This window comes from Somniosus microcephalus, chromosome 1 (genome assembly GCF_052327205.1).
Source record: "Somniosus microcephalus isolate GS21.2 chromosome 1, FLI_Smic_1.0, whole genome shotgun sequence".
Classification (NCBI taxonomy): Eukaryota; Metazoa; Chordata; class Chondrichthyes; order Squaliformes; family Somniosidae; genus Somniosus; species Somniosus microcephalus.
This window is the reverse complement of record NC_140987.1, coordinates 122,536,071-122,562,982: the sequence shown is the minus strand read 5'-3', so window position 1 is coordinate 122,562,982 and position 26,912 is coordinate 122,536,071. Positions and strand designations below refer to the sequence as shown.

General features: G+C 45.1%; 1 protein-coding gene across 2 annotated transcripts in view; it reads left to right on the top strand.

The window, feature by feature from the left end:
• Positions 1-26,912, top strand: part of naa35 (N-alpha-acetyltransferase 35, NatC auxiliary subunit) — a 124,845-nt gene that overhangs the window by 71,625 nt on the left and 26,308 nt on the right. Inside the window, exons 16-21 of one of the 2 annotated variants that reach the window (XM_085985204.1) lie at positions 1,781-1,879; positions 7,085-7,263; positions 8,556-8,692; positions 8,986-9,053; positions 18,277-18,417; positions 25,200-25,322. In XM_085985204.1, coding sequence (XP_085841330.1) covers positions 1,781-1,879; positions 7,085-7,263; positions 8,556-8,692; positions 8,986-9,053; positions 18,277-18,417; positions 25,200-25,322 — 747 coding nt within the window. The remainder of the gene's footprint in view (positions 1-1,780; positions 1,880-7,084; positions 7,264-8,555; positions 8,693-8,985; positions 9,054-18,276; positions 18,418-25,199; positions 25,323-26,912) is intronic. The other variant, XM_085985206.1, reaches the window with a different exon arrangement.

The window sequence follows — 26,912 nt, the reverse complement described above, 5'->3', positions numbered from 1 at the left end:
AGTAAAAGAAATAATTTTTTTTCACATTTATAATTTTAAAATACTTTTAAAAAAGGTACGTTTATTTTTAGCCCCATAATTTTTATTTTTTTTCAAAAAATTAATTTTTGTTTAAAATATTTAATTTAATGTAATTTTAACTCATTTTAAAAATGTGATGGTTTTTAAAAATGTATTTAATGTTTTAGTGTCTTTTTTCAGTGATCCCCATTCATACTTTTGACAGGTCTATCTGTCAAAAGTATGACGGGGGATTCCCTTCTTTCATTGGCTTGTCTGGCCCACGTGATCCCAGGGACGCTTGTGAACCGCATGCGCCCCTGGGATACGTGGGCCCTGCGCATTTCGACTGTGGAGAGGCCCAGGAGCGGAAGTATCCGGACTCGGGAGCCCTCGGGTAAGTGCGTAGATTTTTTTCCGATAGGAGGTATCCACACACAGGAAGCCTCCCATCGGAAATTACGGGCCCATATTTTTCTTTGAAAAAGTTTTTTTTTATTAACCTCAGCTTTTTTTCTATTTAGACATATGTAAGATGTTTTTGTGATAGCTTTTTTAATAGAAACTAGTACTGGTTATATGCTCATTGGAAATTGTTTGTATGTCAGGCATGGAGTTCAAAATTAAATCTGATAGCAGGTTGTAATGGTTCTTCAGCACAATGCATTGCAGCCATCAAATTTTGGTCCATGCTTATGATTCTCAACACAGCAAACTTTCATTCTTCATTGGCTGTTGCGGAGGACTAAGCAAAGATGAGGCACTTTCCTATGGGGAGGAGAAGAAAAAGCTGAGAGTTAGGGGTCAGTCTGGACTGATGTCATACACCTGCATTAGACCAATAGATTGGTGGAGTTCTAGGCACATGTGAGCTTCCCATCTCTTGTATGAATAGTGCGGGGTGGGGTGGGGGGGGGAAATGCAATCAAAAAATTGAAGAGTAAAGTCAATCATAATTTACTGCCTTTAGTATAAAATGTTGACTCGGTGAGAAAGCCCCATTGCCATTTACAGGTAACTCAATTGCTCAGGTTGCAGAAGTAAGGGATGTGATGCTGTGAGGATTGTGGTGGCAGGTTTGAAACATTTAGGCCTAGAAATTCAGTGGCCTGCGCCACCAGTTTGCGCCCAAAGAGGGCTTTTGCGCCTCTGGCCACAACCACCGCGATATTTAGCGTGGCGCTAATGGCGCCCCGCTATCGCCCCCGCTGGCCATATTTGGTCGCGCCTGCTTCCTCCGCGCCGGCTGCAAACAGCGACCGGTACACAGGGGCCTACCTGTGGCGGTAGTGGGGCGAGTTAAGGTGGAGGTGCGGCCGGCCGCTTTTTCGGCGGCCGCCTGCCCGCACCTCCGTCCCCGGCCTCCTACACCCCCCCCCCCCACCCCCGCGGCATTGCCAGCTGTTTCCCGAGAGCCCGGCACTTCTCCTTGGTGCCGGGCTCATTTGCCGGCACTCGCGAGCGGGGATCGCGCTGCTGCAGGCACCTCCCCCTTAACAGTGGGAGGAAGGCCTGCAGTACCGCAGCCTGCCGTGCCGCAGTGGGTGGCGCTGCGGCACTTTGCGCGCCGATATTCAGTTTCAGCGCCCCAAGCGGGGCGCCGAAACCCTTGTTTAGCGGCCGGCTTCCACTTGGGGCGCTGAAACTGAATATCCCGATGGCGCAAGTGGCTCCGCGTGCAGCGGTAATTCCGGCGCCCAGGCGAGCTGGGTGCCCCAAACTGAATTTTTAGCCCTTAATGTTCTGAGTTTCTAATTTACTGCTGGTTTGTTTCTTCCAGCCATTTTGCAGTTTGATCCAGATTCATGGACACAACAGAGCTCGGCAGAGAGATAAACTAGGCCACATTCTGGAGGAATTTGCTACTCTACAGGATGAGGTACTTTCCATGAAATAAATTAAAGGAGGAAAGAACTTGCATTTCTATGGCGCGTTTCACGACCTCAGGACATCCCAAGCACTTCACAGCCAATGAAGATCTTTTTGAAATGTGGTCACTGTTGTAATGCAGGGAAACGTGGCAGCCAATATCTGCACAGTAAGGTCCCACAAACAGCAATGAGATAAATAACCAGATAATCTGTTTTAGTCGTGTTGAGAGATAAATATTGGCCAGGACACCAGGAGAGTTCCCCTGCTCTTCAAAATAATGCCATGGGTTCTTTTACGTCCACCTGAGGGGGACAGATGGAGCCTCGGTTTAATACCTTATCCGAAAGCGGAGGTCTGGATGCAGGTCACATGCCCTCCCTCTCAGCTGCAGCTGGTGACAGGATGGTACTTCGTCCATCTGATCAATGGACTGCTTCTCTATCTTGACTATAAGTTATTTACATACATCAATCAACCAATGAATAAGGTTTCTGCAAAATTATCTAAAATGTTAAAAAAAAATTAAATGAACACAAGTGCTGCTCCTCCACTCCTGAAACTCTCCTAAAAGGAACAATGCCTAGTAAATATACAATTATTACTCACGATTCAATCAGCATGTTCAAACTATTTCTGTCTATTCTACACACTGAACATCAGCTCATTTACCACGCATACTGCCAGGGCAGTCACTCACTCACAGTTCATCCCATACTGTCGGGGCAGAGTCACTCACTCACAGTACATCCCACACTGTCGGGGCAGAGTTACTCACAGTTCATCCCCATACTGTCGGGGCAGAGTCACTCACTCACAGTACATACTGTCAGGACAGAGTCACTCACTCACAGTACATACTGTCGGGGCAGAGTTACTCACACAGTACATACTGTCGGGACAGAGTCACTCACTCACAGTACATACTGTCGGGACAGAGTCACTCACTCACAGTTCATCCCCATACTGTCGGGACAGAGTTACTCACTCACAGTACATCCCATACTGTCGGGACAGAGTCACTCACTCACAGTACATACTGTCGGGACAGAGTCACTCACTCACAGTTCATCCCCATACTGTCGGGGCAGAGTCACTCACAGTACATCCCATACTGTCGGGACAGAGTCACTCACTCACAGTACATACTGTCGGGACAGAGTCACTCACTCACAGTACATCCCACACTGTCAGGACAGAGTCACTCACTCACAGTTCATCCCCATACTGTCGGGACAGAGTTACTCACTCACAGTACATCCCATACTGTCGGGACAGAGTCACTCACTCACAGTACATACTGTCGGGACAGAGTCACTCACTCACAGTACATCCCATACTGTCGGGACAGAGTCACTCACTCACAGTACATCCCATACTGTCGGGACAGAGTCACTCACTCACAGTACATCCCATACTGTCGGGACAGAGTCACTCACTCACAGTACATCCCATACTGTCGGGACAGAGTCACTCACTCACAGTACATCCCATACTGTCGGGACAGAGTCACTCACTCACAGTACATACTGTCGGGACAGAGTCACTCACTCAGTTCATCCCATACTGTCGGGACAGAGTCACTCACTCACAGTACATACTGTCGGGACAGAGTCACTCACTCACAGTTCATCCCCATACTGTCGGGACAGAGTTACTCACTCACAGTACATCCCATACTGTCAGGACAGAGTCACTCACTCACAGTTCATCCCCATACTGTCGGGACAGAGTTACTCACTCATAGTACATCCCATACTGTCGGGGCAGAGTTACTCACTCACAGTTCATCCCATACTGTCGGGGCAGAGTTACTCACTCACAGTTCATCCCATACTGTCGGGGCAGAGTTACTCACTCACAGTACATCCCATACTGTCAGGGCAGAGTTACTCACTCACAGTTCATCCCCATACTGTCGGGACAGAGTCACTCACTCACAGTACATACTGTCGGGACAGAGTCACTCACTCACAGTACATACTGTCGGGACAGAGTCACTCACAGTACATCCCATACTGTCGGGACAGAGTCACTCACTCACAGTACATACTGTCGGGACAGAGTCACTCACTCACAGTTCATCCCCATACTGTCGGGACAGAGTCACTCACTCACAGTACATCCCCATATTGTCGGGACAGAGTCACTCACTCACAGTACACACTGTCGGGACAGAGTCACTCATTCACAGTACATCGCATACTGTCGGGACAGAGTCACTCACTCACAGTACATACTGTCGGGGCAGAGTCACTCACTCACAGTACATACTGTCGGGGCAGAGTCACTCACTCACAGTACATACTGTCGGGGCAGAGTCACTCACTCACAGTACATACTGTCGGGACAGAGTCACTCACAGTACATACTGTCGGGACAGAGTCACTCACTCACAGTACATACTGTCAGGACAGAGTCACTCACTCACAGTACATACTGTCGGGGCAGAGTCACTCACTCACAGTACATACTGTCGGGGCAGAGTCACTCACTCACAGTACATACTGTCGGGCCAGAGTCACTCACTCACAGTACACACTGTCGGGACAGAGTCACTCACTCACAGTACATACTGTCAGGACAGAGTCACTCACTCACAGTACATACTGTCGGGACAGTGTCACTCACTCACAGTGCATCCCATACTTTCGGGGCAAAGTCACTCACTCACAGTACATCCCATACTGTCGGGGCAAAGTCACTCACTCACAGTACATCCCATACTGTCGGGGCAGGGTCACAAGTCATCCCCATACTGTCGGGGCAGGGTCACAGTTCAACCCTATACTGTCAGTGCAGGATCGTAGTTCATCCACATACAGTTGGGGCAGGGTCAGTCACAACACAGTTCACTCCTACAGTGTAGGGCCGGGTCCCTCACTCTCTCAGAAATGTAAGATATGTTTTTTAAAGCCACATTGATCTCTATTTAATGCTAGTTTTAAACAGTACTAACCAAAAAGTTAAAAATTTATTTTAGTTTTTAATTGATCAGATAGTCATTTTTAGTATAAAACCTTGAATTATTTTGTGCTGTATTCCTAATGCAAAGCTTGGGCAAATGGGCGCTCGAGACTACAAAGTAAATTCAGTGATCCTGCAAACCCAGTAGGAAACTGCGCTTGAAGGGAGCACAGGGCGGGGAATTGGCACCACAGTGTTATTCTGCTCCTTGCTGGGAGTGTATAGTCACTGAATTTACCCTTAAGTGACTAATACAGGTAGACTATCCTTTATCCGAAAACCTCGGGACCAGCCGTATTTCGGTTTTCGGAAAATTTCGGATTTCGGAAGGTATTTTATAAGACTGGGAAATTTGTCGGGGTTGGGGGTCGGCGGGGGTCGGGGCCGGCGGTGGGGGTCGGCGTCGTGCGTACGACTTACGCTGAACGAAAACACTCTCGGTTTTCAGAGGATTTCGGTTTTCGGAAGTGCGGATAAAGGATACACTATCCCTTATCCGAAACGGGGGGGGGGGTCGGGGAGAAAAGAATATCGGACAGGCTGCTGCAGCTATCGGACGGGCCGGTGTATTGTTGGGTTCACTCTCCCGGTATACCTCCTTCACACTGCCCGGCTCGGCCTGCAATCTCCTACCCAGGAGGGAACTCAGTGACCCTCTGCCCTGCTCAGCGTAAGTCGTGCGCCACTCTGGTCATGTCGTGCGCACGACTTACGCTGAACGAAAAAACCTACGGTTTTTAGAGGGTTTCGGTTTTCTGAAGTTCGGATAAAGGGTAGTCTACCTGTATTGTTAAATCGTGACACTGTTATAAGTACTTTTTTTTGTCTTTATGTAAATTAATCTCAAGTTGTATTTTAATTTTTATCAAAATTCTTGTGTTGGGGAGAGGGAGAGCGAAAGACATTAGTAGGCACAGACTGGAGATGGTAACCCTTAACAGCTGAGATCCAGAGACTCGGCAGTAGAATGCAAATATATTGTTGCACACTAAGTTAATGAGAAACAGTTAATTCTTTCCAAACAGAAATGTTTTAAAGTGTTGACGAACGACATTCAGCAACATCATTATTTTATAAAAATAAATTTGACCTCTAGTGCCATGGACGAGTTTACTCTTGTTGGGATCCCCAGATATTGACCTTGTCACATCTGTGATATAATGACATCAGTCTTCAGAATCAGGGACAAGAAAAATACTAACTTGTTCTGACTTCAAATGTACAGTGGGAGCAAATAGAGTAAGAATTCAAAGCAACTGAAAGATTTAAAAAATTTTAGATATAGGGAAATGGTTGGATGGTTAGCAAAGGATATATATATATTTAGTCAGACAAAGAATAAAAAGACAAATAACAAGAATAGGGACACCAAAAGGATAGGTGGTACGTGTTTTTATATTTATATAAAATTGTATTTGATGTTTTTTTGTATTAATAACTTTCTGATATTTAAATAGTGTTATGACTGTAAAAAAAAAAAGTTGTCCCAGGGAGATTCAAGTTTGTCTGAACTGGCCGGCAGTCTCTAATACAGGAAACTTTGTGCTATCCGGCACCGACTGGACCGAGCTGTTGCCGTTCCCTCAAAACTGCCGGACACACCAACGTTAATGTTGAAGCATACAGAGCTTTTCATCTCCGTATCTGACAACAAACACTGTTGCTTAGCAACAGTTTCTAAACAGTCGGCCCGTACCTTGGAAGCGTCTCTGTAGCTTAGCAACAGCTTCAGAGAGACTTTTCAGAGCCTGACTGTTGGGGGAAAAAAAAGCCACGAGAAGAAAAAAAACCTAACAAAACGGCTCCTGATTTTTGCCGGTGGTTCGAGCTTGCCGGACACTTAGCCTCCGGATAACACAAAGTTTCCTGTACTGTGCTAATTAGAGCCTGTAGCACGGAGTCTTTAGATGGTACTGTTAACCAAACAGGACATGGCATTCTTTTGAATAATGATTGTGAAACAATCTTCTCACAGAGAAACATTGAGAATGCAGAAACCTGAAAGGGAAAGACAACAGATGTAGAGAGGGGGGATAAGCTTTTAATAAAATAGTAACCTATTCTTTCAAATAACCATAGATTAGATTATAAAATTAAGGTTTGATGATTGCAGCGTTTTTCTGATGGATTTGAATTGTCTCAAACCATAATGTGAATATAGTATTTCAAATGCCAGTTTATGTGAGGGAAAAGAATTCAGCAAAAATGCTGAATTGCCACATGACTTACTGTGAACTCCTGCTTGCAGGCTGAGAAGGTGGATGCAGCACTCCATAGCATGTTATTGAAGCAAGAACCGCAGAGACAACATCTAGCATGCTTAGGCACTTGGATCCTCTACCATAACCTTCGGATCATGATTCAGTACCTGTTGAGTGGCTTTGAATTGGAACTCTACAGCATGCATGAGTACTACTATGTCTACTGGTATGAAAACTTAACTGCAATAGAAGTATTCAAATTATACTGCTAGAGCTGGCTTTGTGTATTTACTTTTGGAAGTGACATGATCTGAGCTTTAGATAAAAGTTGCTCATAACTACAATTTAAATGTTGAACAATTATGTGTTTGTCACCCTGTTTAGTTATGAACAATTTAGAGTACTAAAAATTTTGGATTGCACAGTTAAAAGTGTCAATCTTGCTCCATTAGTCCTGTAACTGGGTGTAGCAATTCTTTTTATTTAAAGTAAATTCTTCTACATTTTAATAGAATTGCTATTGCAATCTCTGGACTATATGATTTTGAAACAATCTCCTCACATGTAACTATTGAGAAGGTAGAAAGTGGAGTGGAAGGGGAAACACAAGGAACAAAAGGGGGAAAGAAAAGCAAAAGAAAATATATCTTGTCTTTTCAAATCACCATGGCCTGTATCACATGATTTTAAGGTTTTAATGATTGGATTTTTTTTTGAGGGAATGGGCTGATACATGTTTGGAAACTAATTTAATCCAAGTTCAGAAGACTAGACAGGATGAAGTTGGTAATGTAACATTATTTTTATGTCAATAATTGGTTTTGATTTTAAACCTTTGGAACATTCAAAATTGCGATGTTCATTGCAATCTCCTCTATAATGTGCAAGATCCAGCATAATTCACTCTTCATTTTATTCTGTTTTATGTCAAAATAAACCAGTTCAGCACAGTTTATTTTGATTATATGTCTGGGTATTATAATTTATAGAGAATAGTTTGCTGACCAAAGCATGGAATATGTCATAATTCTCTTAAAAATCTAGTCAAACTTTTAAATTAAGGAAAATAAATGATCCCATTTAGAAAATAAATTCCCCACAATTTCATAACATAATCTTTTCATGATCCACAGTGACCCTTGCACAGGTAAACAAAAACTGTAAAATTGGAATATAACTGTCAGTTTTAGGCATAACCCACTCCAATGTACTGTAGTTCCCATTTTGTGATGTGCTCTTTTCTCATTTTCTCATCTTATTTGAGTGAGCCGAGCCATGCTTGATTATACAAATCTGAAAGGCATGCAACATTAGTTTAAAAATCAAAACTACTTCAGCTCATTTAGTACAATTTGTATTTTTAAAACAACGCTCTCATAACTTTTCCCTGACTAGCCTCATTCTGTGAAAATTACTTGTCTGTTTCCATAGTTCCTACTGAGTATCTAAAAGGTGCTCCCATAGTGCACCTATGTGCCTTATAAATAAATAAACATTTTGGTGTATACTGCTCTGCAGGTACCTTTCAGAATTCCTGTACGCCTGGCTGATATCAACACTGAGCCGTGCTGACTCCTCTCAAATGGCAGAGGAGCGGATTCTGGAGGAACAACAGAAAGGGCGCAGCAGCAAAAAGACAAAAAAGAAAAAGAAAGGTAGAGATTTGTGTTGTCTAAAATAGACTCTCTGATTATGCCTCACAGTTGGGGACAGTACTACAGTGGGTTAATGCGATGGTAATCGAGTCCTTAACTGGTATTCTGTCTGTCAGTTTGGGAAATAAGAAAGCAGAAACCATTGCCATTTTATGATTACATAATTTTTGAAGGCATTTGCAGAAAACTTGTTAAAGTGGACTCTAAAGTCGAAACAATTAATTCAATTTTAAAACTTTTTAAGTGTTGCAGAATTGAATTATTTTTCAGACCTTTCTTTGTCTTAATTACAGTTCGACCTCTGAGCAAAGAGATCACCTTGAGCCAGGCTTATCATAATATGTGTGCTGGAATGTATAAGGTGAGGATGTTTTTACTTTTCAAAATGTTGGTAAATTGCAGAAGAACTGACTCTTGCTATGAGATGGAGAGCAGAGAAACTGTTGTGGGGAAAATAAATTCACATCTAAACCGTGTAAAAGTAAAAAGATGCAGTTTATTATCAGAGCTCTGGGAGAAGAGTCTCAGACCCCGCGGTCTGTGCGAGCACCTTCTCGTTCTCTCTTGGTTGGTACAGCTTTTTATTCTATTTTCATCCAATCACATTGTATTACAATAATCACCTGATCACATTGTATTACAATAATCACCTGATCACATGGATTCTTTTCAGTATTAGTAAAGGTTAGTTACATCTTACTATGCCTTTGGTTACAGGTCAAATTCCCATGACCCCTATATTCTGCTGTGTCTACAATTTTTAGCTAAAGCAGCACATTTCTTATCGCTTAACACACATTCTGTCTTGTCCCACAGCTGCGTCTTATCTCTGTTTTGCAAAGTTTCTCTACACACTGTCCTTTGTGCAAAACTAGCGAAAGTAGCACGAAAGTCTTTTTCACATGAAAAAGTCTTTTTCATAAAAGAAAGTTGTTATTCTGAGAGGGTTCATTTTAACCCCTTCAGCCCCTCCTGTTGGTCCCGCACCAAATTTAGATTTTGGCTAGGGATACCAACTTCTCTTCCTACTTTTACCATCCCCGGGATTACTCCTAACTGATGGCTTAAACTTAGTACCTAAGTTCGTCTTTCCCCTCTGTCTATCTTTTTGTGCTAGGCGTGGTAGTCTGTGCAAATGACCAAAGAACTTTACATGTATGTTCCTATCGCTATCAGTTCATTATCCCGCATTAACTGTTCGGTTTCTGGCTCAATATTGATTATATCAACTGTAGCAACCGGCACTATTCGGGACACAGCTGCCCTACAGCATGCTTTCAGAACCGTCATTATAACACAAAATAATACTACAACTATAATGACAATTATAAGTCCTTATCATTTCTATTTGTCTTTTGATGCTTGATATTCGACCTTGCTGGCATTTATGCTATCTTTTTCCGCTTGCCTGTTGTCAGTCCCTGGTCTAAGAATTAAAACCCATCCTTGAATCTAATAGCTATTTCTTACAAAACTGTGAGCTTTACAATGCAGCAGAACAAGAAGGATCTCACAAGCAGAGATTGGCAAGGAGAGGGAGGATAAGAACCATGCAGCCACAAAGAGAGGACACTATTTCTCTCCCTTATCCCCTCTTCCCCCACCCCCCAAAAAAACACATTTTCTTTCACAGGGCAATCAAAGATGCACTTGTGACTTGTTCCCAAGCCTCTGCCATTGAGGCTATTGGCCAGATGCTGGAATGTGAACAACAGCACAGAGACAACATTTAGCTCTTCCCTGTGAAGAAATACATGGGGCCCGATTTAGTGGCTTGTGTGGGAAATGGTCGGATTCCCCCGAATGTGGAGTTCTGACACACAAAAAAATGTGTCAGCCAGCTCCACGCAATTTTCCCTCAAGTAGCCAATTAATTTCCAGCATGTGGGCAGCCTTGCTAATTGTCCATTTCTAGTCAGAAAGCCCCACAGTATGATGTCATCATTCGTGGTGCTTTCAATGTCCACAGCAAGCATTGCTTCCTCTGTTGGCTTCCAAATGAACCATACAGGATGGCAGAGGAGCCTGCAGCAGCTGTGGCCAGTGCCAGACCCCGAGCTGCCTCCAAATTTGACGAAGCTTCACTGCAGGCAATATTGGATGGGGTTAGGGCCCACAGGGAGGTCCGCTTCCCTAGGTCAGGCAGGAAGAGGCCTCCCACTGAGACCAAGGCTGCATGGATGCAGGTGTCAGCAGATGTCAACTCGAATGAGCATGTCACCTTGGCATCACATCTCTAACTCCTTCCTCTACTCCCCCACAGGACTATCCAGAGCTCCTGTCCCCACTGTGGAGGAGGAAGAGGTTGTGCAGCCAGACTCCTCAGAGGAAGCGCCAACCTCTGAGGGCGCAGCGTCAGCAGAAGTAAGCGCACCCAGCACCAGCGCAGACACTCTTCAGGGGGACCTTCGGGACATAGAGTAGTGTTGTCACCTGGTGTATCACAGCTCACAAGTGAGCCTCAGCAGATTCTGGAGACAGGGACAGCAGTGGCGAGTCCTCATCGGAGGGCGCAGGACTCTGCCAGCTCAGCTCAGCTGCGCTGCATGTCGACCCTCCGCCTCTGGGTCCATCCGCAAGAGAAGAGGTGATGGATCTCCATGCACAGATGCAGGAGTCTCTGGCAGGTTTTGTCTCCAGGGTCGCTGCGAGTGTGGAGCGAATGGAGGAGTCCACAGCGACCATGAGCAGAGCCTTTGTGGAGTCATTGGCGCATGAACACATCACCATGGAAAGGTTGGCAACCTCCATGGAGGAGATAACTCGCCAGGGTACGGAAAACATGGTGAGTGCTCATAAGAGAATGACATCTCTTGAGCAGCGTTGGCCAGCTATTGAACAGAGAAACCAGACCTTCATGGAAGTCCTTCTGAGTAGGACTGCCAGTGCAGAAACGGGTCCCCATGGCCCCCTAAAGCGCAGCAAGGTGCTCTCAAGCCACTTCCAAGCGCTGGCCCCTTCTGGCCTGTGCAGCTTCAGGTGAGTGAGCAGCAGCCTGGTGCCCCTGGTGCTCATCCTGCTGTTCCTGGTTCTGCTGCTGCCGCCTCTGCTGCTGGAGATCCTCTAATGGCAAGAAGGGAAGGGAAAAAAGGCGTCCCATGCTTCTCGTAGATGCCTCCACTGAGGAAGCGCTGAGTGAGGGTGGCGAGAGGGGCTTCCCAGGAGATCACATTGGCGAAGTGTGTGAGGCTCCAACCTTCCACAGCTGTGCCTAAGCCTTGAAAAAGTAGCCCCAAGCCTGCAGCAACAAGGTCCTTCACCAAACAAATGCTGTCCCTTTAAATCGCAGCTTTCCTGAATGACCTGCAGCTGACAGCAAGCAAGCCGGCAAGCTTCACGCCAGGTTTCATCAGCGGGGTTCCCCGCAGGCGTGTTTAGCGTGGGGAACCCCACAAAATCGCAACGGCCCCTGAAAATCGGCTTAAACATGGAAATAATTGGTGATTAGTGTTCCGACGGCCAGTCCCGCCAGTGGCGGGCAGGCCTGAATCGGGTCGCAGAGAAACGGCAGTCCGAAAGTTGGACGGGGCAGGGAATCAGGCGGGGGGGGTCGCGACCCGCTTTTTCAGTGATTTTCGGCCCCCAGCCGCATGAAAAGCCGCCCGACGGCTGGCAGAAAATCAGGGCCGTGACCTCTGCTTGGCACTGTCTCACTGGAACATAGCTGACATATCAGTGTGTGCGGACTGCAGGTGCAAACCCACATTTCACCACTATATGGTAGCGTGGATTACTGCTCCAAAGTGCTGCAACACAGCACCTCAAAGAATATTTCTTTTCCCTTTTGCACTGCTAACTAGGTAGGTTTGTTGCAGCCCCAAGACAGTGCTAAATTTGAACATTAGGGTGTAAGTAACTGAGATAAATTTTAAATGGAGAACTGTGTCCTGCCTTTGAGACTATGTTATCCTGCAGCTAGGATGTACACTCGCAAAATATGGAGATAGGAGCATTTGATAGCTAGTTCTGAAGTATCAATGTCAAATGATATCTCAAAAGAGAACACACCAAGAGAAGGTCTAAGTTTCAATTATAGTTACTGGTTGTTTTTGCACATACAATGTTGTATCCAACATTAAGTTTAATTTTAGGCATTTATATTTATTTAAAAATCTACTGATGTACAGTATCTGTGACATATCTGGGCTTGCATATAGTGCACGCTTCCTGTCAATCTTTTTTCTGTCACTCTTTTGATTGGCTGATAGTAAAGCAGCAGCAAATCACAACTGAAGAGTTAGGGAACTTATGAATCAAAAGCAAGAGAAAAGCAGCTAAAAAACTACCATTGGGAAACAACTAAGGTCTTATGAAAATAACCAATCCTGAATGAACAATCAGGAGCACATGCAAATCAAAGAAAGGAGAAGATGAACTAGCCAAATCGCTTATTCTCCTTTGTTCTTGCTAGTTGATCTTTACAATCTTCAAAATTAGGTTTTAAATAAAATTAAAACATAAAAATACACATTTCACAATAACATGATTACCTTTATTGACAAAATTGTCTTTGTGTCTTTTAAGACCTTCCATTAAAGTTTTTTTTGGAAGGCCTCAGCCTCTGGGCGTCGACTAGATTTTTTTTTACCAGAGCTGTTGAAGGGGATTACTAACCACATCTGTGCAATCTGAGCATGTGCTCTGCGCATAATTTCCCAGCATGCATTAGTTAGTTCCTGTGTAGCATTTCCAAATAAAAGCTTTATTGACTCCGTCTGTGACATTATTTCTGTGCTTCTTTGTGTTTGAAAATAACTTGAAAACGACTTGGAGAATTTCTCAGCACTTATCAGGTAATATTTCACATTTAAACTGTTACCAATGCGTGATTTTTACTTGGGAGAACATCAAACAACTATAGAGCGAACAGTTATACCACCGTTGGACTGCCATTGGACGCAATTGAATTGACTTTTTACTGAACATGGCGCTGTAGAATAGCGACGTGTCTCTGTCAGCTCCCACAGCCTACTGTGGAAGTGATCGGGGAGTAAAAACATTCCATTGTAGTAATACATATGGCAAATAAAATTGATTTGATTTGACATAGAACCGATTTAATCATGTAATTGTGAAATATGTATATTTTTTCCTTGTTTATTATCCTAGAAAGGTTCTGATGGATGAGCAGGTCTTGGTGCTGGGTAAGGTATGTGCAGCAGTGTTTTGGATATGATGGATGAGCAGGTCTTGGTGCTGGGTAAGGTATGGGCCCCAGTGTTTTGGATATGATGGATGAGCAGGCCTTGGTGCTGGGTAAGGTATGGGCAGCAGTGTTTTGGTTTTGATGGATGAGCAGGTCTTGGTGCTGGGTAAGGTATGGGCAGCAGAGTTTTGGTTATGATGGATGAGCAGGTCTTGGTGCTGGGTAAGGTACGGGCAGCAGTGTTTTGGTTCTGATGGATGAGCAGGTCTTGGTGCTGGGTAAGGTATGGGCAGCAGGGTTTTGGATATGATGGATGAGCAGGTCTTGGTGCTGGGTAAGGTATGGGCAGCAGTGTTTTGGTTCTGATGGATGAGCAGGTCTTGGTGCTGGGTAAGGTACGGGCAGCAGTGTTTTGGTTCTGATGGATGAGCAGGTCTTGGTGCTGGGTAAGGTACGGGCAGCAGTGTTTTGGTTCTGATGGATGAGCAGGTCTTGGTGCTGGGTAAGGTACGGGCAGCAGTGTTTTGGTTCTGATGGATGAGCAGGTCTTGGTGCTGGGTAAGGTATGGGCCCCAGTGTTTTGGTTTTGATGGATGAGCAGGTCTTGGTGCTGGGTAAGGTATGGGCCCCAGTGTTTTGGTTCTGATGGATGAGCAGGTCTTGGTGCTGGGTAAGGTATGGGCAGCAGTGTTTTGGTTCTGATGGATGAGCAGGTCTTGGTGCTGGGTAAGGTATGGGCAGCAGTGTTTTGGTTTTGATGGATGAGCAGGTCTTGGTGCTGGGTAAGGTATGGGCAGCAGTGTTTTGGTTCTGATGGATGAGCAGGTCTTGGTGCTGGGTAAGGTATGGGCAGCAGTGTTTTGGATATGATGGATGAGCAGGTCTTGGTGCTGGGTAAGGCACGGGCAGCAGTGTTTTGGATATGATGGATGAGCAGGTCTTGGTGCTGGGTAAGGTATGGGCAGCAGTGTTTTGGATATGATGGATGAGCAGGTCTTGGTGCTGGGTAAGGTATGGGCAGCAGTGTTTTGGTTCTGATGGATGAGCAGGTCTTGGTGCTGGGTAAGGTACGGGCAGCAGTGTTTTGGTTCTGATGGATGAGCAGGTCTTGGTGCTGGGTAAGGTATGGGCCCCAGCGTTTTGGTTTTCATGGATGAGCAGGTCTTGGTGCTGGGTAAGGTATGTGCAGCAGTGTTTTGGTTCTGATGGATGAGCAGGTCTTGGTGCTGGGTAAGGTATGGGCAGCAGTGTTTTGGATATGATGGATGAGCAGGTCTTGGTGCTGGGTAAGGTATGGGCCCCAGTGTTTTGGATATGATGGATGAGCAGGTCTTGGTGCTGGGTAAGGTACGGGCAGCAGTGTTTTGGTTATGATGGATGAGCAGGTCTTGGTGCTGGGTAAGGTATGGGCAGCAGTGTTTTGGTTTTGATGGATGAGCAGGTCTTGGTGCTGGGTAAGGTATGGGCAGCAGAGTTTTGGTTCTGATGGATGAGCAGGTCTTGGTGCTGGGTAAGGTACGGGCAGCAGTGTTTTGGTTCTGATGGATGAGCAGGTCTTGGTGCTGGGTAAGGTATGGGCAGCAGTGTTTTGGATATGATGGATGAGCAGGTCTTGGTGCTGGGTAAGGTATGGGCAGCAGTGTTTTGGTTCTGATGGATGAGCAGGTCTTGGTGCTGGGTAAGGTACGGGCAGCAGTGTTTTGGTTCTGATGGATGAGCACGTCTTGGTGCTGGGTAAGGTATGGGCAGCAGTGTTTTGGTTTTGATGGATGAGCAGGTCTTGGTGCTGGGTAAGGTATGGGCAGCAGTGTTTTGGTTCTGATGGATGAGCAGGTCCTGGTGCTGGGTAAGGTATGGGCAGCAGTGTTTTGGATATGATGGATGAGCAGGTCTTGGTGCTGGGTAAGGCACGGGCAGCAGTGTTTTGGATATGATGGATGAGCAGGTCTTGGTGCTGGGTAAGGTATGGGCAGCAGTGTTTTGGATATGATGGATGAGCAGGTCTTGGTGCTGGGTAAGGTATGTGCAGCAGTGTTTTGGTTCTGATGGATGAGCAGGTCTTGGTGCTGGGTAAGGTATGGGCAGCAGTGTTTTGGTTCTGATGGATGAGCAGGTCTTGGTGCTGGGTAAGGTATGGGCAGCAGTGTTTTGGATATGATGGATGAGCAGGTCTTGGTGCTGGGTAAGGCACGGGCAGCAGTGTTTTGGATATGATGGATGAGCAGGTCTTGGTGCTGGGTAAGGTATGGGCAGCAGTGTTTTGGATATGATGGATGAGCAGGTCTTGGTGCTGGGTAAGGTACGGGCAGCAGTGTTTTGGATATGATGGATGAGCAGGTCTTGGTGCTGGGTAAGGTATGGGCAGCAGTGTTTTGGTTATGATGGATGAGCAGGTCTTGGTGCTGGGTAAGGTATGGGCAGCAGTGTTTTGGATATGATGGATGAGCAGGTCTTGGTGCTGGGTAAGGTATGGGCAGCAGTGTTTTGGATATGATGGATGAGCAGGTCTTGGTGCTGGGTAAGGTACGGGCAGCAGTGTTTTGGATATGATGGATGAGCAGGTCTTGGTGCTGGGTAAGGTATGGGCAGCAGTGTTTTGGTTATGATGGATGAGCAGGTCTTGGTGCTGGGTAAGGTATGGGCAGCAGTGTTTTGGTTATGATGGATGAGCACGTCTTGGTGCTGGGTAAGGTATGGGCAGCAGTGTTTTGGTTATGATGGATGAGCAGGTCTTGGTGCTGGGTAAGGTATGGGCAGCAGTGTTTTGGTTATGATGGATGAGCAGGTCTTGGTGCTGGGTAAGGTATGGGCAGCAGTGTTTTGGATAAGCTGAAGTTTACAGAAGGTGGAGGATGGGAGACTGGCCAAGAGAGCATTGGAATAGTCAAGTCTGTAGGTGACAAAGGTATGGATGAGGGTTTCAGCAACAGATGGGTAGTGGTCGGAGCATAGGCAGACAATGCTACAGGGGTAGAAGTAGACTGTCCTTGTGATTGGAAGGATATTGGATCATCTCAGGGTTGAATAGGACACTGCAATTGTAAACAGTCTGGTTCAGCCTGAGGGTGACTGGAATCAGTGCCATGAGTGCAGAGTTTGTGGCAGGGGATGAAGACAATGGTCTTCGCAATGTTTAGTTAGAGTAATTTGCATCTCATTCATGACAGACAAGCAGTCTGACAGCATAGGGGCAATGGAGCTGTTGAGAGAGGTGATTGAGAGATAGAGCTGGGTGTCATCAGTGTGCATGTGGAAGCTGAACCCATATCTGCAAATGATTTTGGCAAAGGGGAGCATGTAGATGAAGAAGGGGCTAAGGATAGATCCTCGATGGACTCCAGAGGTAATGGTGCGGGCCAAGAACAGGTACAGCAAGCAATTAGGAAGGCAAAGGGCATGTTGGCCTTTATTGCAAGGGGTTCGGGGTACAAGAGTAAGGAAGTTTTACTACAATTGTATGGGGCTTTGATGAAACCACACCTTGAGTACTCTGCACAGTTTTGGTCTCATCTGAAAAAGGACATACATGCCTTAGAAGCAGTCCAACGAAGGTTCACTAGATTGATCCCTGGGATGAGAGTGTTGTCCTATGAGGAGAGATTGAGTAGATTGGGCCTATACTCTCTGGAGTTTAGAAGAATGAGAGGTGATCTCATTGAAACATATAAGATTCTGAGGGGGATTGACAGGGATTGTGAATCTTTGGAATTCTCTACCCACGAGGGCTGTGGTTGCTGAGTCGTTGAGTATGTTCAAGGCTGAGATAGATAGATTTTTGGACTCTCCGGTAATCAAGGGATATGGAGATCGGGTGGAAAAGTGGAGTTGAGGTTGAAGATCAGCCATGAGCATATTGAATGGTGGAGCAGGCTCGAATGGCCATATGGCCTACTCCTGCTCCTAATTCTTATGTTCTTATGAAGGGAACCTATTGCTGGAGATCCTCTGGTTGCAAATGGATGGGTAAGCGTGGAAATAAGTGAGGGCAGTCCCATCGAGCTGGACAGTGGAGGAGAAAAGTGAGATAAAAATGAAATTCATAGGTAAAGGAACAAATAACGTTAATCATGGCCATTCATTTAAAGTTTTCATGCAAAAATGTACAGAGTCAATCTGCAAAGCACTGGTAAAAACCCCAGATTAAAATGTAATAAAACAGAATTTGACTTATTCAGTCACCATTAGCCAATAACCCTGATAATGCACTCGGCATTATATAGCATAATAATGTGCTACTGTTCTAAATCAGTGTATCCTCCTATTCACTGAGCAACACCATGGGAGATGCGCTTATTACATTTAATACAAAAGTAACTTGGTTCACTGTTTTCCCAAGAGTATAAAAGGATGGTTATGTTCATTCACTATTTCAAAGATTACTTTCTATCAAATTATGATTGCTTAAAAGTATACTTTTCCCCTTTGTTGTGTGGTGCAGACTATGATAGCCTTTGATATGGATGGAAAAGTGAGAAAGCCAAAATTCGAACTGGATAGTGAACAGGTTCGATATGAGCATAGATTTGCTCCATTCAACAGTGTTCTTACTCCACCTCCAGTGCACTACCTACAGTTTAAGGTGAGTAGCAAGAGTTGTTAGAGCACTTCACTGCTATAAAGTATTACATAACTAGCCTATTGATTATGGAGATAATGCTATGTGAGTAAAACATTTTTATTTGATGGTCACTATTAGCGAAGAAAAAAAGACTTGCATTTATATAGCACCTTTCATGACCACCGGACATCCCAAACCGCTTTACAGCCATTGAAGTACTTTTTGAAGTATAGTCACTACTGTAATGTAGAAAACGCAGCAGCCAATTTGCACACAGCAAGATCCCACTAACTGCAATGTGATAATGACTAGGTAATCTGTAATAGCGATGTTGGTTGAGGGATAAATATTGGCTCGGAAATTGGCAATAACTCCCCTGCTCCTCTTCGAAATATTGCCACAGGATCTTTTATGTCCACCTGCCTCGGTTTAACGTCTCATCCGAAAGACGGCTCCTCTGACGGTGCAGCACTCCCTCAGTGCTGTACTGGAGTTTCAGCTTTGATTTTTGTGCTCAAGTCTCTGGAGTGGGACTTGAACCCATAACCTTCTGACTCAGAGGCGAGGGTGCTACCAGCTGAGCCACAGCTGACGCACAACACTGAAAACACAAAATATTAAAAACACTCAGTACTATATTGGGTTTCTCTGTAATTTAGCCTTTAAACAAATTTGTCTGTTAACTGTTCTATGCTGTTTTTCTTTTTCCCGCTCTTCCTTCCATCCATCTCAATAGTTACCTTTTTGGTCCTCATATTATTCACAATTCCGAGATGGAAAGATCCACAGGTGATAGTTGAAACTAGGAGTGCACCAGTGTGCTCGGCCATCAGCTCACTTTTGTACTATATTATCCTTCATTATTGGGAGTGGGGCAAGAAGGGGGAGAATTGAGACATTTTATGGAAGCATAAAGTTACGGGATTTGATTGCCAAAAATTATTAAATAAATTCTGACTTATTTGTGAGTGCTTTACCTGGGAAGTGCAAACCATTTTTTAGGAGTCTTGTCACAGAGCTATACTATTAGACTTTTTCTATTTCCCCAGAAGGTTACTTGAAGTTTTGTTTAAATGTTATAAGTCGGCATCCTGGACTGTGGAAACAGTTTGCATACATATACAGTTTTTCCATTAAATCCCAAGAAGGAAAATTTTAAAAAAACAAGTACTTTCCTAACTAAGTGTTCTGATTCAACATGGTAAGAGTCATGTACTTCTGTACATATTTATCACTGGACTTTCTTAAAAAGAATTTGTTTCCACTCATTTCAGGCTGTCATCTTGGTCCCTGTGGCACCAAATGTTCTTTATAGCACTTATCATGTATAGACTATAGTACAATAAGTCATAGTCATAACGGCACATAAGTGGTTTAAAGAAAAAATAACTGGACATCAAACTAATTCGGTGGTGGGTGGAGAAGCAGATAAGAGTAGGAGGGACATTTTGTGAGAGGGCAATAGGGGGTGAAGCAGCAGCAGAAAGATGTTTGAGGGTTCAAGAGATAAACAAGGAGGGTAAGGGGGTGGGGCGTGAGGGGTAGGAAGGAGATTGGGAGTTAGGTGACAAAAGAAGATGGTGGAAGAGATGGGAGAAGTGAAGGTGAGTGTGCATTTTTGATGGCAAAGTTGGTCAACAGGAGAGAATAAAATGGTGGTAAAAAGCAAGGATGGGAGGAGAGATAATGGCAGTAAATGGGTGTAGTGGAAGCAGGAGAGAATGCACAAAAGGGACAAGGGTGAGTGTCAGTGGGGTGGCAACAGCAGTGGGGAAGAGAACAAAGTGGTGTTTGGAAAGTGTAGGGGAGGAGATAGGGTGTCCATCTACAGAGCAGAGTGACACCACCTTCAACTGGCTTTCCATTATTGTACAATGGCTCTGTAGTGTTTCTTACGTTACCATAGTGACCACACTTTAAAAGTACTTCTTCATTGGCTTTCAAGCACTTTAGGACATCCTGAGGCTGTGAAAGGTACGATATAAATGCAAGTTCTTCCTTTCTTTTGTGACAGTTCCTCTGGGGAGTGCAGCCAGAGACAAGTTCACGGCACTGTGGGTGGCTCAGCTGCACAAGGCGGGAAGAGTAAGAGTGGAAGGGCAATAGTGGTAGGAGACTCAATAGTGAGGGGTGCAGACAGGCGTTTCTGTGGCCGCAGATGTAACTCCAGGATGGTATGTTGCCTCCCTGGTGTCAGGGTCAAGGATGTCACTGAACGGCTGCAGGGCATTTTGAAGGGAGAGGATGAACAGTCAGAGGTCGTGGTTCACATTGGTACCAACGACATAGGTAGGAAGAGGGATGAGGTCCTGCAACAAGAATTTAGGGAGCTAGGTAGCAGATTAAAAAGCAGGAACTCAAAGGTTGTAATCTCTGGATTACTCCTGGTGCCACGTGCTAGTGAGTATAGGAATAGGAGGATAGAGCAGATGAATGTGTGGCTAAAGAGTTGGTGCAGGAGGGAGGGCTTTAGTTTCCTGGATCACTGGGTCTGTTTCTGGGGAAGGTGGGACCTGTACAAGTCGGACAGGTTGCATCTGAAACGGAACGAGACCAACATCCTTGCGGGGAGGTTTTCTAGTGCTGTTGGGGGGGGGTTTAAACTAATTTGGCAGGGGGATGGGATACAGAGTGGAGCTTTAGTAGGGGGTGATGCACAGCCAAATATAGAGGAAAAAACAAGTCAGTCTGGAAGGCAGAGCAAATATGTAACAGCACAAGGGAGTATGGCAAGGCTGGATGGCATTTATTTTAATGCAAGGAGTCTTACAAGTAAGGCAGATGAATTGAAGGTGTTGATGAACACATGGGAGTATGATATTGTTGCTGTCACAGAGACATGGTTGAGGGAGGGGCAGGACTGGCAGCTCAATATTCCGGGGTATAGAATCTTCAGGCGAGACAGAGGGGTGTGTAAAAGAGATGGGGTGTCGCAATATTAATCAAGGCGTCAATTACTGCAATAAGGAGGGATGATATCTTAGCAGGTTCCTCTAATGAGGCCATATGGGTAGAACTTAAAAACAAAAAGGGGGCAAGCACTTTGCTGGGAGTGTACTATAGGCCCCCAAACAGTCAGGGGGAGATAGAGGAACAGATATGTAGGCAAACCTCAGAAGTGTAGAAATAATAGGGTAATAATAGTAGGGGATTTCAACTTCCCCAATATTAACTGGGATAGTCAGAGTGTGAAAGGCTTGGAGGGTGCGGAATTCTTAAAGTGCATCCAAGAGATCTTTTTGAGCCAGCTTGTACAAAGTCCTACAAGAGGGGGCAGTACTGGACCTAATTCTAGGGAATGTAGCCGGGCAAGTGGTAGAAGTGTCAGCAGGAGAGCATTTTGGTGACAGTGACCATATTTCGGTGAGATTTAAGGTAGTCGTGGAAAAGGACAAAGATGGACCAGAAATAAAGGTTCTAAATTGGGGGAAGGCCGATTTTAATATGATAAGGCAGGATCTGGCCAAAGCTACTTGTAGGAAAATCCACATCAGAGCAGTGGGAGTCTTTCAGAAAGGAAATAGAGAGTACAATGCCAACATGTTCCTGTAAAGGTCAAGGGTGGGACCAACAAGTCCAGGGAACCCTGGATGTCAAGGGATATACAAGAATGGATTAGGAAAAAAAGGGAGGCTTTTGGCAGATACAAAAGACTAAAAACAGTGGAAGCCCTAGAAGAGTATAGAAAGTGCAGGGGGGTACTTAAAAAAGAAATTAAGAGAGCGAAGAGGGGGCATGAAAAAACACTGGCGGGCAAAATAAAGAAAGATCCCATGGTGTTTTATAAGTATATTAAGGGCAAGAGGATAACCAGGGAAAGAGTAAGGACCAAAGTGGCAATCTGTGTGTAGAGCCGGAATATGTGGGTGAGGTTTTAAATGAATATTTTGCATCTGTGTTCACTATGGAGAAGGACGATGTAGGCATGGAGGATTGTAGGCAGGGGGATTGTGATATGCTTGAACAAATTAGCATTGAGAGGGAGGAGGTACTAGCAGTTTTAGCGGGCTTAAAAGTGGATAAATCCCCAGGCCCAGATGTATCCCAGGCTGCTGTGTGAGACAAGGGAGGAGATTGCAGGGGTTCTGACACACATTTTCAGAACCTCTCTGGCCACGGGGGAGGTGCCAGAGGACCGGAGGACAGCTAACGTAGTACCATTATTCAAGAAGGGTAGTAGGGATAAACCAGGGAATTACAGGCCAGTGAGCCTAACATCAGTGGTAGGGAAATTATTGGAAAAAATTCTGAGGGACAAAATTAGTCTCCACTTGGAGAGGCAAGGATTAATCAAGGATAGTCAGCATGGCTTTGTCAGGGGGAGATCATGTCTAACCAATTTGATTGAATTTTGAGAGGGGGTGACTAGGTGTGTGGATGAGGGTAGTGCAGTTGATGTAGTCTACATGGACTTCAGTAAGGCTTTTGACAAAGTCCTGCATGGGAGACTGGTCAAGAAGATAATAGCCCATGGGATCCAGGGCAATTTGGCACATTGGATCCAAAATTGGCTTAGTGGCAGGAGGCAGAGGGTGGTGGTCGAAGGTTGTTTTTGTGACTGGAAGCCTGTGTCCAGTGGTGTACCTCAGGGATCGGTGCTGGGTCCCTTGCTGTTTGTAGTGTACATTAATGATTTAGATATGAACATAGGAGGTATGATCAGTAAGTTCGCAGATGACACGAAAATTGGTGGAGTGGTAAACCGTGAGGAGGGAAGCCTCAGGCTACAGGACGATATAGACGGGTTGGTTAGATGGGCAGAACAGTGGCAAATGAAATTTAACCCTGAAAAGTGTGAGGTGATGCATTTTGGGAGGACTAACAAGGCAAGGGAATATACAATGAATGGTAGGACCCTAGGAAGGACAGAGGATCAGAGGGATCTTGGTGTGCGTGTACATAGATCCCTGAAGGCAGCAGGACAGGTAGATAAGGTGGTTAAAAAGTCATATGGGATACTTGCCTTCATTAGCCAAGGCATAAAATATAAGATCAGGGAGGTTATGATGGAGCTGTACAAAACGCTAGTTAGGCCACAGCTGGAATACTGTGTGCAGTTCTGGTCGCCACACTATAGGAGGGATGTGATTGCACTGGAGAAGGTGTAGAGGAGATTCACCAGGATGTTACCTGGGCTGGAGCGCTTCAGCTATGAAGAGAGACTGGACAGGCTGGGGTTGTTTTCCTTAGAGCAGAGAAGGCTGAGGGGGGACCTGATTGAGTTGTACAAAATTATGAGGGGCATAGATAGGGTAGATAGAAAGGAACTTTTCCCCTTAGTAGAGGGGTCAATAACCAGGGGGCATAGTTTCAAGGTAAGGGGCAGGAGGTTTAGAGGGGATTTGAGGAAACACTTTTTCACCCAGAGGGTGGTTGGAATCTGGATCTCACTGCCTGAAAGGGTGGTAGAGGCAGGAACCCTCAACATTCAAGAAGCATTTAGATGAGCACTTGAAACGCCATAGCATACAAGGCTACGGACCAAGTGCTGGTAAATCGGATTAGAATAGACAGGGCCTGATGGCCGGGGCAGACCCGATGGGCCGAAGGGCCTCTTTCTGTGCTGTATAACTCTATGACTCTATTTTTAGTGTTGTTACCCATCAATCCAAAACTAGCCTGCACCCCTTGGACGATTCCTCTCCCCACTACCACTCCAAACCTACTTGTCGCCCTCACCAGATCTCCCCCCACCCACCACCTGTACTTCCCACTGCCCAGCATCCGCACATTCCATCCGCGAAAGAGAAGCTAAAAAAAATGGAGGATATGAAAAGAACTAAAAGATAAAGGAAGATTAAAACAAGAGGACACGATAACAGCAGAAAACAAAAGAGATAGACAACCAGAAGAGAAAACCAGCAACGCACAGACGTTGAGACAGAGGATTCAACTTAACATGAGCAATGCCACGACAAGCCCACTTAGTTAAAAAGAAATTATCTATTTAATCTATTAATATTCTAAAATATTTCCCTCCCCCCACTTCAAATTCTCTCCTTCTCCACCAAAACCTCAAATCCATGCCTTACCAGCCTACCCGCCACCTTGACTTCTTCCTCACCCTACCTTCCGACTTAAATAAAGAGAAAATGCTGGAAATATTCAGCCGGTCAGGCAGCATCTGTGGAGAGAGAAACAGAGTTAATGTTTGAAGTTGTTGACCTTTCATCAGAACTACCTTTCAACTTAACTGTGAGCAACGTCACAACAGCCACTAGTAATGCAGTGAAAATCTTACTTTGAGTGCGCACTTAATGTAACCATCACATTTAGTTCCTTTCTCATTATAGCCACCACACTTAAGCATATCTTTAGTCTCACTGTGACCAATGCCACAGGAGATTTTCCACATTTATTTAAAAAGTAATGTTTTACAGTTGGATGTATTGAAGAGAAATTTGCCTCCACACATGAATTTCCAAATTGATCACTGAAAGGTAAAATGTTTATTACTAGCAATTTTAGTTCAGAGCAAACTTTTTCAAAAATCCTACATCAAAGTCAACCACATTTCACAAAATCAAAAATGGGAAACTTGAAATAAAAAACAAAAATGCTGGAAATGCACAGCAGGCTTATCCACATCTGCAAAGAGAAAGGCTAATTAACATTTTAGTTGGATATAACTTGTCAAAGATTATGAAGGGATTTCCTAAACGTTAACATGTCTTTTCTCTTTTCGGAGGTCAATGGACCTCCTACATTCGATATTTTTTGTTTTATTAATGGTGCCAATTGCAAAGATTATATTTCTCAACCGTCTTCATTTTGAAGTATTTTTAAATGTTATTGTCAAATAGGAAATGTCTGACCTCAACAAGTACACTCCCCCTCCTCAATCTTCCGACCTTTACACAGCTGCCAGTAAGCACTTCCAACAGGCTAAGATGATACTGGAAAACATCCCGAATCCAGACAATGAGGTACTGTACACGGCACTGTAGAATGTATTTGCAGTATGAAGTTTCTGTCTTGATTTTTTTTTTTTCGTTCCTGGGATGTGGGTGTCGCTGGCAGGGCCAGCATTTATTGGAGGTAATGGTGTTCCCATGCGTCTGCTGCCCTTGTCCTTCTAGGTGGTAGAGGTCGCGGGTATGGGAGGTGCTGTCGAAGAAGCCTTGGCAAGCTGCTGCAGTGCATCTTGTAGATGGTACACACTGCAGACACTGTGCGCCAGTGGGGGAAGGAGTGAATATTTAAGGTGGTGGATGGAGTGCCAATCAAATGGGCTGCTTTGTCCTGGATGGTGTCGAGCTTCTTGAGTGTTGTTGGAGCTGCACTTATCCAGGCAAGTGGAGAGTATTCCATCACACTCCTGACTTGTGCCTTGTAGATGGTGGAAAGGCTTTGGGGAGTCAGGAGGTGAGACACTCGCCACAGAATACCTAGCCTCTGACCTGCTCTTGTAGTCACAGTATTTATGTGGCTGGCCCAGTTAAGTTTCTGGTCAATGGTGACCCCCCAGTGTGGTGTATGTAACCTGTTCCACCTTAAGAGAACTACCTTAAGAGATGTACTACTTTCTCTTGGCTGCTGTATACTGTAATACCGGTGGTGACCACACCGGTATATAAACATTGTGTAGGGATTTGCTGGGCAGTTCAGCCCTGACCTCCGAATAGTAAAGACCTGTTAAAGTTATTCTTGTGGTCTGTGTCCAGTGATTTATAATAAGCATAACTGGGACACACAGACTTAACAGTGGCGACGAGTCCGATCTTACCCTGCGGCAGTTTTACATCCAAGGCAGCTTCGTCCTCAGAATGGGCATCGAGAAGAGGCATCTGCCCGCATGGCGGCGCTGGAGCTGCGAATGGACTCACTCTGGAGCATACGCGATGCTGAGGATGTTGTGGATAGCACATTCAGTGAGTTGGTCACACCGCAGGTAAAGGCTAGCTCAGACAGTAAATGGGTGACCAAAAGGCAGGGTAAAGGCAGGAAGGTAGTGCAGGAGTCACCTGCGGTCATCTCCCTCCAAAACAGGTTTACCGTTTTGGGTACTGTTGGGGGAGATGACTTATCAGGGGAAGGCACCAGCAGCCAGGTTCAGGGCACCATGACTGGCTCTGCTGCACAGAAGGGCGGGAAAAAGAGGGATAGGGCTATAGTGATAGGGGATTCAATTGTAAGGGGGATAGATAGGAGTTTCTGTGGCCGAGACCGAGACTCCAAGATGGTATGTTGCCTCCCTGGTGCAAGGGTCAAGGATGTCTCGGAGCGGGTGCAGAGCATTCTGAAGGGGGAGGGGGATCAGCCAGTTGTCGTGGTACATGTAGGTACCAACGATGTAGGTAAAAAGAGGGAGGAGGTCCTACAAGCTGAATTTAGGGAGTTAGGAGCTAAATTGAAAAGTAGGACCTCAAAGGTAGTAATCTCTGGATTGCTACCAGTGCCACGAGCTAATAAGTTTAGAGAGAGTAAGATAGATAAGCTAAATACGTGGCTTGAGCAGTGGTGCAAGGGAGAGGGATTTAAATTCTTGAGGCATTGGAACCAGTTCTTGGGGAGGA